The 13009-nt window shown below is 50.2% G+C and overlaps 1 protein-coding gene across 17 annotated transcripts in view; it reads left to right on the top strand.

The window, feature by feature from the left end:
* Positions 1-12805, top strand: part of LOC144248686 (uncharacterized) — a 117192-nt gene extending 104387 nt beyond the window's left edge. The window contains exons 2-14 of one of the 17 annotated variants that reach the window (XR_014954755.1): positions 368-488; positions 5211-5274; positions 5353-5394; positions 5482-5648; positions 5731-5803; positions 5881-6506; positions 6585-6626; positions 6714-7794; positions 7875-8620; positions 8714-8758; positions 8862-8905; positions 8988-9028; positions 9110-12805. Coding sequence is in view for 2 of the 17 variants with exons in the window: in XM_085574154.1 (XP_085430280.1) it covers positions 4020-4027; positions 4106-4147; positions 4235-4566; positions 4647-4672 (408 nt within the window). In the remaining 15 variants the exon portion in view is untranslated. The other 16 variants (XR_014954630.1, XR_014954246.1, XR_014954544.1 and 13 more) reach the window with 16 other exon arrangements.
* The last annotated feature ends 204 nt before the right edge of the window (positions 12806-13009 follow it).

Here is a 13009-nt window from a genome sequence, read left to right as displayed (position 1 = left end):
ATAGCCACAGCTCCTCTGATGGCTTTTATACACTGTGGGGTTTGCCCCCTCCCTTTTCCCAGGTGCCACGGGAACGAGAGGCGGGCCCAATCAGGGGTATATTAACCCCAGCCTTTCCCAAGGGGCTTCATTCCCTCAGTGGGATCAGCTGGGGTAAGAGCTCTCCTCTCATTCAGATGAAGAGGCTCCTTTAGCTTAGCTTGTTCTCTGCAGCTGCTTTTGGGCTTCTAATGCAACAGAGACTTTGAAGATACTGCAAAGAAAACAACGTTGAACACAGGGAGTATTTAAATTCACAGTTTGGGGTTGAGTATTCAGGGCTGGTAAGGTGCTTTTGTAATTTCTGATTTTTTTCTTCCTTTTTTAGGAGGAGGGCAATTTCCAGTAATTGCAGTTTGTGTCAAGCGCAACATTTTTCCAGCAGATTCATCACGACGCAGAAGGCATCCGCACTGTGTCAAAGATGATGTGTGAGACGGTGGCTTCAGGTGAGTTGAGGATTGTGACTAGGAGAGGGAGAGTAAGCAGGGTACCGAGTTAGGAGTTATCCCGGTGGGGGTTTGCAGGCAGTAGGGTGAGAAACGGTGCGTATCTGCAAAGCTTTTCACAAGCATAGCAGAGGCATTCACGTGTCATACGGCACACAAGCTCATCCACCGAACTCACACAAATGCCACGTAGCTTTGCCTCTCTAACCCCGGTGCCACTCATCATAACAGCCATACCTTAGACTGAGGATGAGGCCGGAGACTTGAACACCCAGGCACACTCAGGAGAGGATAAGTAACTGACTTGCTGAGATTCGGCCCACATAGCACGAAACACAACCATTGATTTTCCCATTCTTTATTTTAGGAGACTAAGAGGCTAACAGGCTATCTCCTCTGAGCCAGACTCATTTCAGGTCCAAGGTGGATTCACATCACCAGTCATCCAAAAGATAAGTCAGGGCCAGGGCCTGGAGATGGGAGCAGTGTCTTCCTTCTGCACCCGATGGGGATTTTCATCCCCTGATACGTGCAAGATAAGTGCAGGGCTACAACCCACAGAGGGAATGGAAGAGAGGTGCCGGGTGGGACTCCCCAGGAGGGGTTTTTGAGTCAATTTTGGAGATGGGGATGCCCAAGAAGCGTCTCCTAAGGCCACCTAAAGGGAAAGCGTCTGTTTTGATCGCAGTGCTGAGGTGCTCAGGGCAGAGCAGTGCTGGCGTGTGTCCTGTCACTCGTCTCTGGTGCACCCTATTATCTTTGCATCTCTCAGTCCTTTTTTCTCCTCAAAAGCTCTCTCTCCCTGTCCTGTGTCACAGGTGTCTGCACATATTTTTCCTGGAGCTGCTCTGCCCTGCTGCATAGCCTGTAATAGCACAAGTCCTGGGGACTTGAAATTTGTAATGCCGGGTGTAGTTGGGCTCTAGATTGTATCAGGAGGTTGCCATAACATGTTTGGTGATGCTAAGTTGTCCTGCACCTGTTTGACACTAGTCCTAACTTCCTTTCAGATGCTGACAACTGAAATCAGTGGCAGAGGGCCCCAGTCCTGGGGGAGGGTGTTTCCATGAGCAGGTCAGTCATTGTTTGCATTTGCAGGGGAAGCCTAAATGGTGACTGTATTACAGCAGTGTTCTTTGCCTTTATTTTCAGGAGGTCCAGGCAGATAGCAGCAGTCAAGGCCAAGTGTGCCAGGTGAGCAGTGGACAAAAGCAGTTGTTTTTGCTCAGCTTTTACTTTTTGATTCAACCGTAAGCATCCATTCTTGTTTGTGTGCTTTAGGGAATCCACCCAGAGTATGCCAAGCCCCTGTCCCCAACAGCTGATGGCCTGGATTTCTTGTGCTTGTGAGCCTTCTGGAAGTATTGCTGGACTCTGAGATGAAGCCTTGAAATTTTGTATTTCACGATGGCAGCCAGGTAGCCTTTGGCAATGGCTGAGGAGTTGCGGTGAGTCGCTGAGGTAGGGAGGGGGAGCCAAGGTCCTCTTAGGTTTCAGCAATGCCGAGTCACTTTGCCTCTTCTTAACCCAGGCTGACCCTGCGATGACGGTGGCAGCCTCCGAGCCTGGCCAAAGTGAGCGGCCCGAGCATTCTTAGGAGAACGGTGAGTAGCGGGATTGCTGGGTTTTGTCCATTGTGCAGCTAAGATCATGCAGTGATGTTTGGTGTTCTCGATTGTAGTTGAGCACGGGACCACAGCCCGGTGACCATAGGACATTCCCCGCAGGCGAGGCAGCCTCCATTGGCACACGACGGGATTCTCATCCCCAGATGCCTGAGAGATAAGTATAGGGCTAAGGTCCACAGAGGGGATTAAAGTAGGGTGCTGGGAGGGCCTTATGAATGAGCTTTGGGGGCAGGGATGTGCAAGAAGTGTCCCCTTAGGCCAGCTAAAGGGAAAGTGTCTGTTTTGACCATAGCGCTGAGGTGCTCAGGGCAGAACAGTTCCGGTGTGTGTCCTGTCACTTGTCTCTGGTGCACTGTGTGTTCTTTGGGTCTCTCGGTCCTTTCTTCTCCTCAAAAGCTCTCTCTCCCTGTCCTGTGTCACGGGTGTCTGCATGTATTTGTCCCGCAGCTGCTCTGCCCTGCTGCGTAGCCTGTAATAGCACAAGTCCTAGGGACTTGAAATTTTTAATGCAGGATGTTGTTGGGCTCTAGATTTTATGGGGAGATAGACATAACATGTTTGGTGTTGTTAAGCTGTCCTGCAGCCATTTGACACTAGTCCTAACTTCCTTTCAGATGCTGACAACTGAAATCAGTGGCAGAGAGCCCCAGTCCTGGGTGTGGTTTTTCCTATGTGCAGGTCAGTCATTGTTTACATTTGCAGGGGCAGCCTCAATGGTGACCGTCTTACAGCAGTGTTCTTTGCCTTTATTTTCAGGAGATCCAGGCAGACGGCAGCAGTCAAGGCCAAGTGTGCCAGGTGAGCAGTGGACCAAAGCAGTTGTTTTTGCTCAGCTTTTAGTTTTTGATTCAACTGTTAGCATCCATTCTTGTTTGTGTGCTTTAAGGAATCGACTCAAGAGTATGCCAAGCCTTTTTGACCGACAGCCGATGGCCTGGATTTCCTGTGCTTGTGAGCCTTCTGGAAGTATTGCTGGACTCTGAGATGAAGCCTTGAAATTTTGTATTTCACGATGGCTGCCAGGTAGCCCTTGGCACTGGCTGAGGAGTTGCGGTAGTTGCTGAGGTAGGGAGGGGGAGCCAAGGTCCTCTTAGGTTTCAGCAATGCTGAGTCACTTTGTCTCTTCTTAACCCAGGCAGACCCTGCGATGACGGTGGCAGCCTCCGAGCCTGGCCAAAGTGAGCGGCCCGAGCATTCTTAGGAGAACGGTGAGTAGCGGGATTGCTGGGTGTTGTCCATTGTGCAGCTAAGATCTTGCAGTGATGTTTGGTGTTCTCCATTGTAGCTGAGCACGGGACCACAGCCCGGTGACCATTGGACATTCCCCGCAGGCGAGGCAGCCTCCATTGGGACGCGACGTGGATTCTCCTCCCCAGATGCCCAAGAGATAAGTATAGGGCTCAGACCCATAGAGGGATGAAAGAGGATGTACTGGGAGGGCCTTTTGAATCAGCTTTGGGAGCGGGGTTGTGCAAGAATTGTCCCCTTAGGCCAGCTAAAGGGGAAGTGTCTGTTTTGATCACAGTTCTGAGGTGCTCAGGGCAGAGCAGTTCCGGTGTGTGTCCTGTCACTTGTCTCTGGTGCACTGTGTGTTCTTTGGGTCTCTCGGTTCTTTCTTCTCCTCAAAAGCTCTCTCTCCCTGTCCTGTGTCACGGGTGTCTGCACGTATTTTTCCCGGAGCTGATCTGCCCTGCTGCATAGCCTGTAATAGCGCAAGTCCTGGGGACTTGAAATTGGCAGTGCAGGGTGTAGTTGGGCTCTAGATTTTATGGGGATATTGACATAACATGTTTGGTTCTGCTAAGTTGTCCTGCAGCCATTTGACACTAGTCCTAACTTCCTTTCAGATGCTGACAACTGAAATCAGTGGCAGAGGGCCCCAGTCTTGTGTGGAGATTTTCCCATGAGCAGGTCAGTCATTGTTTGCATTTGCAGGGGCAGCCTAAATGGTGACCGTGTTACAGCAGTGTTCTTTGCCTTTATTTTCAGGAGGTCCAGGCAGATAGCAGCAGTCAAGGCCAAGTGTGCCAGGTGAGCAGTGGACAAAAGCAGTTGTTCTTGCTAAGCTTTCCGTTTTTGGTGTGACTCTAAGCATCCATTCTTGTTTGTGTGCTTTAGGGAATCGACTCGGAGTACGCATACCTCTGTTACCAACCGGCTGATGGACCAGGTTTCATGCACTTTGGATCTCTCTGGAAGCATTACAGGACCCTGTGACGGAGCCTTCCAGTCCTGCATTTCAAGGTCCCATCTGAGTAGCCCTGAGGAATGGCTGCGGAGTTGCGGTGAGTCCCAGAGGCAGGGAGGGGGGTGTGAGAGTACAGTCACGTTTCAGCAATGTCATGTCGCCTTGTCTCCACTTAACCTAGGCGTACCCTGCAATGACGGCGTCGGAATCCAAGCACGTCTGAAGCGTGCAGGCCAAGAACCCGGGCATTCTGAGGAGGACGGTGAGTAGCAGAATTACAAGTTTTTGGCCGATGTGCTGTTCAGACCGTGCACTGATGTTTAGTTTTCTTTGTCTTGGCAGACCCAGAGGTGACAGCTGGAACTTAGCAGACAGGCAGATGGCCATCTTCTACACTCAAGAGGGATTTGCATCCCCAGCTGCGTGCAAGATAAGTGGAGGGTTATGACCAACAGAGGGGATGAAAGAGGGGTGCTGGGTTGGGACTTTCTAGAAGGGGTTTTTTGTGTCAGTTTTGGAGACGGGGATGTGCAAGAAGCATCTCCTTAGGCCACCTAAAGGGAAAGTGTCTGTTTTGACCACAGTGCTGAGGTGCTCAGGGCAGAGCAGTTCCAGTGTGTGTCCTGTCACTTGTCTCTGGTGCACTCTGTGTTCTTTGGGTCTCTCAGTCCTTTCTTCTCTTCAAAAGCTCTCTGTCCCTGTCCTGTGTCACGGGTGTCTACACATATTTTTCCTGGAGCTGCTCTGCCCTGCTGCATAGCCTGTAACAACACAAGTCCTGGGGACTTGAAATTGGTAATGCCAGGTGTAGTTGGGCTCTAGATTGTATCAGGAGTTTGCCATAACATGTTTGGTGATGCTAAGTTGTCCTGCAGCCGTTTGACATTAGTCCTAATTTCCTTTCAGATGCAGACAATTCAAATCTGTGGCAGAGGGCCCCAGTCCTGGGGGAGGGTGTTTCCATGAGCAGGTCAGTCATTGTTTGCATTTGCAGGGGAAGCCTAAATGGTGACTGTATTACAGCGGTGCTCTTTACCTTTATTTTCAGGAGGTCCAGGCAGACAGCAGCAGTCAAGGCCAAGTGTGCCAGGTGAGCAGTGGGCCAAAGCAGTTGTTTTTGCTCAGCTTTTACTTTTTGATTCAACTGTAAGCATCCATTCTTGTTTGTGTGCTTTAGGGAATCGACTCAGAGTATGCCATGCCTTTGTGACCGACAGCCGATGGCCTGGATTTCCTGTGCTTGTGAGCCCTTTGGAAATATTGCAGGACTCTGAGATGAAGCCTTGAAATTTTGTATTTAAAGATGGCATCCAGGTAGTCCTTGGCAATGGCAGAGGAGTTGGGGTGAGTCACCGAGGTAGGGAGGGGGAGCCAAGGTCCTCTTAGGTTTCAGCAATGCTGAGTCACTTTGTCTCTTTTTAACCAGGCAGACCCTGCGATGACAGTGGCAGCCTCCGAGCCTGGCCAAAGTGAGCGGCCCGAGCATTCTTAGGAGAACGGTGAGTAGCGGGATTGCTGGGTTTTGTCCCTTGTGCAGCTAAGATCATGCAGTGATGTTTGGTGTTCTCGATTGTAGCTGAGCACGGGACCACAGCCCGGTGACCATAGGACATTCCCTGCAGGCGAGGCAGACTCCATTCACACGCGACATGGATTCTCATCCCCAGATGCCCAAGAGATAAGTATAGGGCTCAGACCCATAGAGGGATGAAAGAGGGTGTGCTGGGAGGGCCTTTTGAATCAGCTTTGGGAGCGGGGATGTGCAAGAATTGTCCCCTTAGGCCAGCTAAAGGGAAAGTGTCTGTTTTGACCACAGTGCTGAGGTGCTCAGGGCAGAGCAGTGCCGGTGTGTGTCCTGTCACTTGTCTCTGGTGCACTCTGTGTTCTTTGGGTCTCTCAGTCCTTTCTTCTCCTCAAAAGCTCTCTCTCCCTGTCCTGTGTCACGGGTGTCTGCACGTATTTTTCCCGGAGCTGATCTGCCCTGCTGCATAGCCTGTAATAGCGCAAGTCCTGGGGACTTGAAATTGGCAGTGCAGGGTGTAGTTGGGCTCTAGATTTTATGGGGATATTGACATAACATGTTTGGTTCTGCTAAGTTGTCCTGCAGCCATTTGACACTAGTCCTAACTTCCTTTTAGATGCAGACAGTCCAAATCAGTGGCAGAGGGCCCCAGTCTTGTGTGGAGATTTTCCCATGAGCAGGTCAGTCATTGTTTGCATTTGCAGGGGCAGCCTAAATGGTGACCGTGTTACAGCAGTGTTCTTTGCCTTTATTTTCAGGAGGTCCAGGCAGATAGCAGCAGTCAAGGCCAAGTGTGCCAGGTGAGCAGTGGACAAAAGCAGTTGTTCTTGCTAAGCTTTCCGTTTTTGGTGTGACTCTAAGCATCCATTCTTGTTTGTGTGCTTTAGGGAATCGACTCGGAGTACGCATACCTCTGTTACCAACCGGCTGATGGACCAGGTTTCATGCACTTTGGATCTCTCTGGAAGCATTACAGGACCCTGTGACGGAGCCTTCCAGTCCTGCATTTCAAGGTCCCATCTGAGTAGCCCTGAGGAATGGCTGCGGAGTTGCGGTGAGTCCCAGAGGCAGGGAGGGGGGTGTGAGAGTACAGTCACGTTTCAGCAATGTCATGTCGCCTTGTCTCCACTTAACCTAGGCGTACCCTGCAATGACGGCGTCGGAATCCAAGCACGTCTGAAGCGTGCAGGCCAAGAACCCGGGCATTCTGAGGAGGACGGTGAGTAGCAGAATTACAAGTTTTTGGCCGATGTGCTGTTCAGACCGTGCACTGATGTTTAGTTTTCTTTGTCTTGGCAGACCCAGAGGTGACAGCTGGAACTTAGCAGACAGGCAGATGGCCACCTTCTACACTCAAGAGGGATTTGCATCCCCAGCTGCGTGCAAGATAAGTGGAGGGTTATGACCCACAGAGGGGATGAAAGAGGGGTGCTGGGTTGGGACTTTCTAGAAGGGGTTTTTTGTGTCAGTTTTGGAGACGGGGATGTGCAAGAAGCATCTCCTTAGGCCACCTAAAGGGAAAGTGTCTGTTTTGACCACAGTGCTGAGGTGCTCAGGGCAGAGCAGTTCCAGTGTGTGTCCTGTCACTTGTCTCTGGTGCACTCTGTGTTCTTTGGGTCTCTCAGTCCTTTCTTCTCTTCAAAAGCTCTCTGTCCCTGTCCTGTGTCACGGGTGTCTGCACATATTTTTCCTGGAGCTGCTCTGCCCTGCTGCATAGCCTGTAACAACACAAGTCCTGGGGACTTGAAATTGGTAATGCCAGGTGTAGTTGGGCTCTAGATTGTATCAGGAGTTTGCCGTAACATGTTTGTAATTTGAGCAAAGGACCACAGCCCAGTACTCTCATGTTTCAGTAATGCCATGTTGTCTTGTCTCCACTTAACCTAGGTGTACCCTGCGATGATGACATCAGAGTCCAAGCACGCTTGAAGCGTGCATGCCAGGAACCCAGGCATTCTGAGGAGGACGGTGAGTAGCAGAATTACAAGTTTTTAGCCGATGTGCTGCTAAGACCGTGCACTGATGTTTAGTTTTCTCTCTCTTGGCAGACCAAGAGGTGACAGCTGGAACTTAGCAGACAGGCAGATGGCCACCTTCTACACTCAAGAGGGATTTGCATCCCCAGCTGCGTGCAAGATAAGTGGAGGGTTATGACCCACAGAGGGGATGGAAGTGGGGTGCTGAGTTAGGACTTCCTGGAAGGGGTTTTTGTGTCAGTTTTGGATAAGAGGATGTCCAAGAAGTGTCTCCTTCAGCCACCTAAAGGCAAAAAGTGTCTGTTTTGACCACAGTGCTGAGGTGCTCAGGGCAGAGCAGTTCCAGTGTGTGTCCTGTCACTTGTCTCTGGTGCACTCTGTGTTCTTTGGGTCTCTCGGTCCTTTCTTCTCTTCAAAAGCTCTCTGTCCCTGTCTTGTGTCACAGGTGTCTACACATATTTTTCCTGGAGCTACTCTGCCCTGTTGCATAGCCTGTAACAACACAAGTCCTGGGGACTTGAAATTTGTAATGCCTGGTGTAGTTGGGCTCTAGATTGTATGGGGCTATTCATATAACTTTTTGGTGCTGCTAAATTTTCCTGCAGCTGTTTGACACTAGTCAAGTTCCTTTCAGATGCTGACAATTCAAATCTGCGGCAGAGGGCCCCAGTCCCGGGGGAGGGTGTTGCCATTAGCGGGTCAGTCATTGTTTGCATTGGCAGGGGAAGCCTCAATGGTGAATGTGTTACCACAGTGTTCTTTGCCTTTATTTTTAGGAGGTCCAGGCAGACAGCAGCAGTCAAGGCCAAGTGTGCCAGGTGAGCAGTGGACAGAAGGAGTTGTTCTGAATCAGGTCTCAATTTCTGGTGCAATTCTAAGCATCCATTCTTGGTTCCTTTGTTTTATTTTAGGCAGTCATCTTGCAAGATGTCTCCGGTCCGGATGTCCAAGGCCAGGTGGGTTCAAGTGTAAGGTCTGGGTGTGTATATTTTTCAGGTCAGGGGGATGTTGTTTTCACAGTTTCTGAGTGTGGGTTTTTTTTGCTTTGTGTTTTTGCAGGTGCTGTCACTGCCCGAGCTGTGTGAAGGAACAGAGGCGAGCGGGTGAGTTGGCATTTAGGCACGGTGACTCACAGGTGACCGTTACGCAGCAGCATGTTTAAGCGTGTACCTTTTTGTTTTCCAGGTATCCTCCAGGCAGCCGGTGGAGTCAAATTGAGATTTCAGGTGAGCCGGGGCGGCGGTGTGTCGGAGTTTCGGGGATTTCTCTTTTTGTGCGCACTAGTTGAATTTTCCGTTTTGTCTTAGGTACCCTGAGGAGGAGCGTAGCTGAAGTTTGGAAACGGGAGCGCCGAAGCTGATGCAGAGAACGTCTCGCCGTCCGCATCCAACTGACGTGGGATTCCATCCGGTCATCTTGCAAAAGCTAAGTGCTGGGGCCAGTAGGTGGGAGCTGGGGGGGAAAACCTTTACTAGTACAGGAGGCTATTTGATGTTAGCTCAGAGAAGAGGCCCATAGTGGGACGGGCCCCTCGGGAGCAAAGGGAGAGGGTTTCTCCTCAGCCCCCCCAGAGTCGTCGCCGGGCAGGGCAGTTCCGATCCCTATCCGCGTTCTCGTGACGTTCGCATCGGCGGCCTTCTTCGACTCTCGACGTCGTCGTGGATCTCTTCACCGTAGGAGCACGCCTTCACGTCCGCAGCTATAGCCACGGTCACCCTGTAGTCATTTCTTCCTTCTCTAGGCCTACTGAGCTTCTTAGGCTTCCTCTTAAGTGCTTTGGCACTAACATCTTGAAAGGAGTTACACATCATCATCAAGTGCTATTGCCCTAGGGCTCTCTTTCCTTTGGCATCATCAGCCCATGGCTCATCTTGGCTTAGGAATCTTGGGTCCATAAGATGAAATTGCCAGGCAGTTTCCACTTGTGTCCGTGTCCCGTTGTCTGTGTCCATGTCCCGTTGTCTGTGTCCGTGTCCCGTTGTCTGTGTCATAGGTCTTTGTTACATCTCCATGCTTTAGCAGCATCATTTTTTTGCCGTATCGGCCATATTTTGCTCACATACCTTTCCGGATATCAATTATTCCGGCATCTTTACATATTTACTTTTTTGGGACCGAAAGATGTACACGAGATGTTCTCATTCATCTTCATTCTCAGTTTTGGTAGCCTTTCTCTCGGACTTCCGTACAGAGCTTATTAGCCCCTCATCACCTGACCACAGTAGTTCTGTAGCATCTGCCTTCTCAAAGGATATAGGGCTTAAAAATTAGTCTTCTGGAGAATTGTATCAAGTCCTCACTTATCTCTTATCTCCGTCAGCTTATGTCGCGCCTACCTACATCGGCTTATATCGTACACGCGCATGTTACGCCTACCTAGGTTGGCTTATGTTGTTTGCGCTTATACTGTATGTACCTAACGTTGGCTTATGTTGTTTGCGCTTATACTGTATGTACCTAACGTTGGCTTGTGTTGTTTGCGCTTATACTGTATGTACCTACCTTGGCTTATGTTGTTTGCGCTTATACTGTATGTACCTAAGGTTGGCTTATGTTGTTTGCGCTTATACTGTATGTACCTACCTTGGCTTATGTTGTTTGCGCTTATACTGTATGTACCTAAGGTTGGCTTATGTTGTTTGCGCTTATACTGTATGTACCTACCTTGGCTTATGTTGTTTGCGCTTATACTGTATGTACCTACCTTGGCTTATGTTGTTTGCGCTTATACTGTATGTACCTAAGGTTGGCTTATGTTGTTTGCGCTTATACTGTATGTACCTACCTTGGCTTATGTTGTTTGCGCTTATACTGTATGTACCTAAGGTTGGCTTATGTTGTTTGCGCTTATACTGTATGTACCTAAGGTTGGCTTATGTTGTTTGCGCATATACTGTATGTACCTAAGGTTGGCTTATGTTGTATGCACCTCTGTTGTGCCAATTAGGATCGGAGCTGCCTTGCCCGGCCACGTAGTTACGCTTAGGTAGAGCAGTTATAAAACTTTGCCATTCATCTGTCCTCTACGGGGTTTCGGGTACAACAGCGATGGGCCCAGAGTCTGTGTAGCTCCTAGCTCTCAGATAGTCAGTCATTGACCGCCTCCCCTTGTCTCATAGGTTGCCGGGTGCCTACAGGATTTCCCGGAATCTACCATTCGACATCGAGGAGCTGCGGTCAGAAGATGCGTTTAAAGCATATTCTTCAGCGTATTCTTTCACGTAAGGGTGGCAGCCAGCCTGTCAGCAGAAGAACGTGTGAGAGTGCGATTGTCTGTGTCTGTCTGTAAGGGTTTGTGTGTACTTGTGTCTGCAGCAGTTATAACCTTGTGTGTATTGCCTTTCAGGTTTTTCACTCATTTTTAAATTTAGAATAAAAAATCCCCAGCCGGGGGGTTTTTTTTTTTTTCCCCCCGGCTGGGTTTTTTTTTCCTCGGTCCCGGCCGGTCAGCGAGGCGACGTTCATCGCCAAAGTTGGGGCGCCTACCGCCCCGGGACCGAGGTTTTCGTCAGGCAGGAGGAATTTTTGGGAGTCTCCCGGGAGCCACGTTCCCGAGGAGCGTCACGACCGAGCGTCGGCGGCCAGGGCTTAGCGGAGCGGTCGAGACGAGAGCGAGGGTGGGTTTGCGTGTAAGCCGAAGGAGTGCTGTGTGTGTGAAGCAGTCATAACCTTGTGCATATTGCCTTTCAGGTTTTTCCACTCATTTTTAAATTTAGAATAAAAAATCCCCAGCCGGGGGGTTTTTTTTTTTTTCCCCCCGGCTGGGTTTTTTTTTCCTCGGTCCCGGCCGGTCAGCGAGGCGACGTTCATCGCCAAAGTTAGGGCGCCGACCGCCCCGGGACCGAGGTTTTCGTCAGGCAGGAGGATTTTTTGGGAGTCTCCCGGGAGCCACGTTCCCGAGGAGCGTCACGACCGAGCGTCGGCGGCCAGGGCTTAGCGGAGCGGTCGAGACGAGAGCGAGGGTGGGTTTGCGTGTAAGCCGAAGGAGTGCTGTGTGTGTGAAGCAGTCATAACCTTGTGCATATTGCCTTTCAGGTTTTTCCACTCATTTTTAAATTTAGAATAAAAAATCCCCAGCCGGGGGGTTTTTTTTTTTCCCCCCGGCTGGGTTTTTTTTTCCTCGGTCCCGGCCGGTCAGCGAGGCGACGTTCATCGCCAAAGTTAGGGCGCCGACCGCCCCGGGACCGAGGTTTTCGTCAGGCAGGAGGATTTTTTGGGAGTCTCCCGGGAGCCACGTTCCCGAGGAGCGTCACGACCGAGCGTCGGCGGCCAGGGCTTAGCGGAGCGGTCGAGACGAGAGCGAGTGTGGGTTTGCGTGTAAGCCGAAGGAGTGCTGTGTGTGTGAAGCAGTCATAACCTTGTGCATATTGCCTTTCAGGTTTTTCCACTCATTTTTAAATTTAGAATAAAAAATCCCCAGCCGGGGGGTTTTTTTTTTTTCCCCCCGGCTGGGTTTTTTTTTCCTCGGTCCCGGCCGGTCAGCGAGGCGACGTTCATCGCCAAAGTTGGGGTGCCTACCGCCCCGGGACCGAGGTTTTCGTCAGGCAGGAGGAATTTTTGGGAGTCTCCAGGGAACCACGTTCCCGAGGAGCGACGACGCCTCAGGTGTCAGAATGCAGTTGCAGCGAATGTGAGTTTGTGTGCAACAGGAAGGGGGCGTGCAGGTCGGCCGAGAGTTTCGTGCCGTTTTTGTTCCGGGCGCGTCATAACAATAAAAGCGTAAAGGGCTCGTCTGAAACGGTTATATTGCGTCAATATGTATTTGGCTTGTAGTACATTATATTGTTCTGTATCTGCAGTTGTTCCTGTCTTTTGATGTATTTTGCTGTATGTAAATTGGACTTGTACTTGTGTGCCCAGGTACGATGTATTTTTAATTGTATTTGTATCTGTACTCACATTTGTATACCTTGTTTCCCTGTGTATTGCTGAAGTGTATATTAAAGGAATAAAGATTAATCAGCCCCAATAACAATTCCCCTTACCCTCTGCCCCGCCCACCATTCGTGTCGCGTCTTTCTTCGGTGTGGTCGCGTCATCATTTTAACCCTATTTCTCCCTCTGCCTCTTACTTTCCTCTTTAGTCTATTCCTCACTTTATCCTTCCACATCTAACTCTTTCTCTGTCTCTGGCTGTGTTTCCTTTGTTTCAATTTCTAACACATCTCTATGTTTCTCTAACCCTGTCTATTTTTTCTAGTCCTCTA

This window comes from Lonchura striata, chromosome 1 (genome assembly GCF_050655825.1).
Source record: "Lonchura striata isolate lonStrDom1 chromosome 1, ASM5065582v1, whole genome shotgun sequence".
Lineage (NCBI taxonomy): Eukaryota > Metazoa > Chordata > Aves > Passeriformes > Estrildidae > Lonchura > Lonchura striata.
Note: the sequence above shows the minus strand (reverse complement) of the source record. Positions and strands in the feature narration are given on the sequence as shown.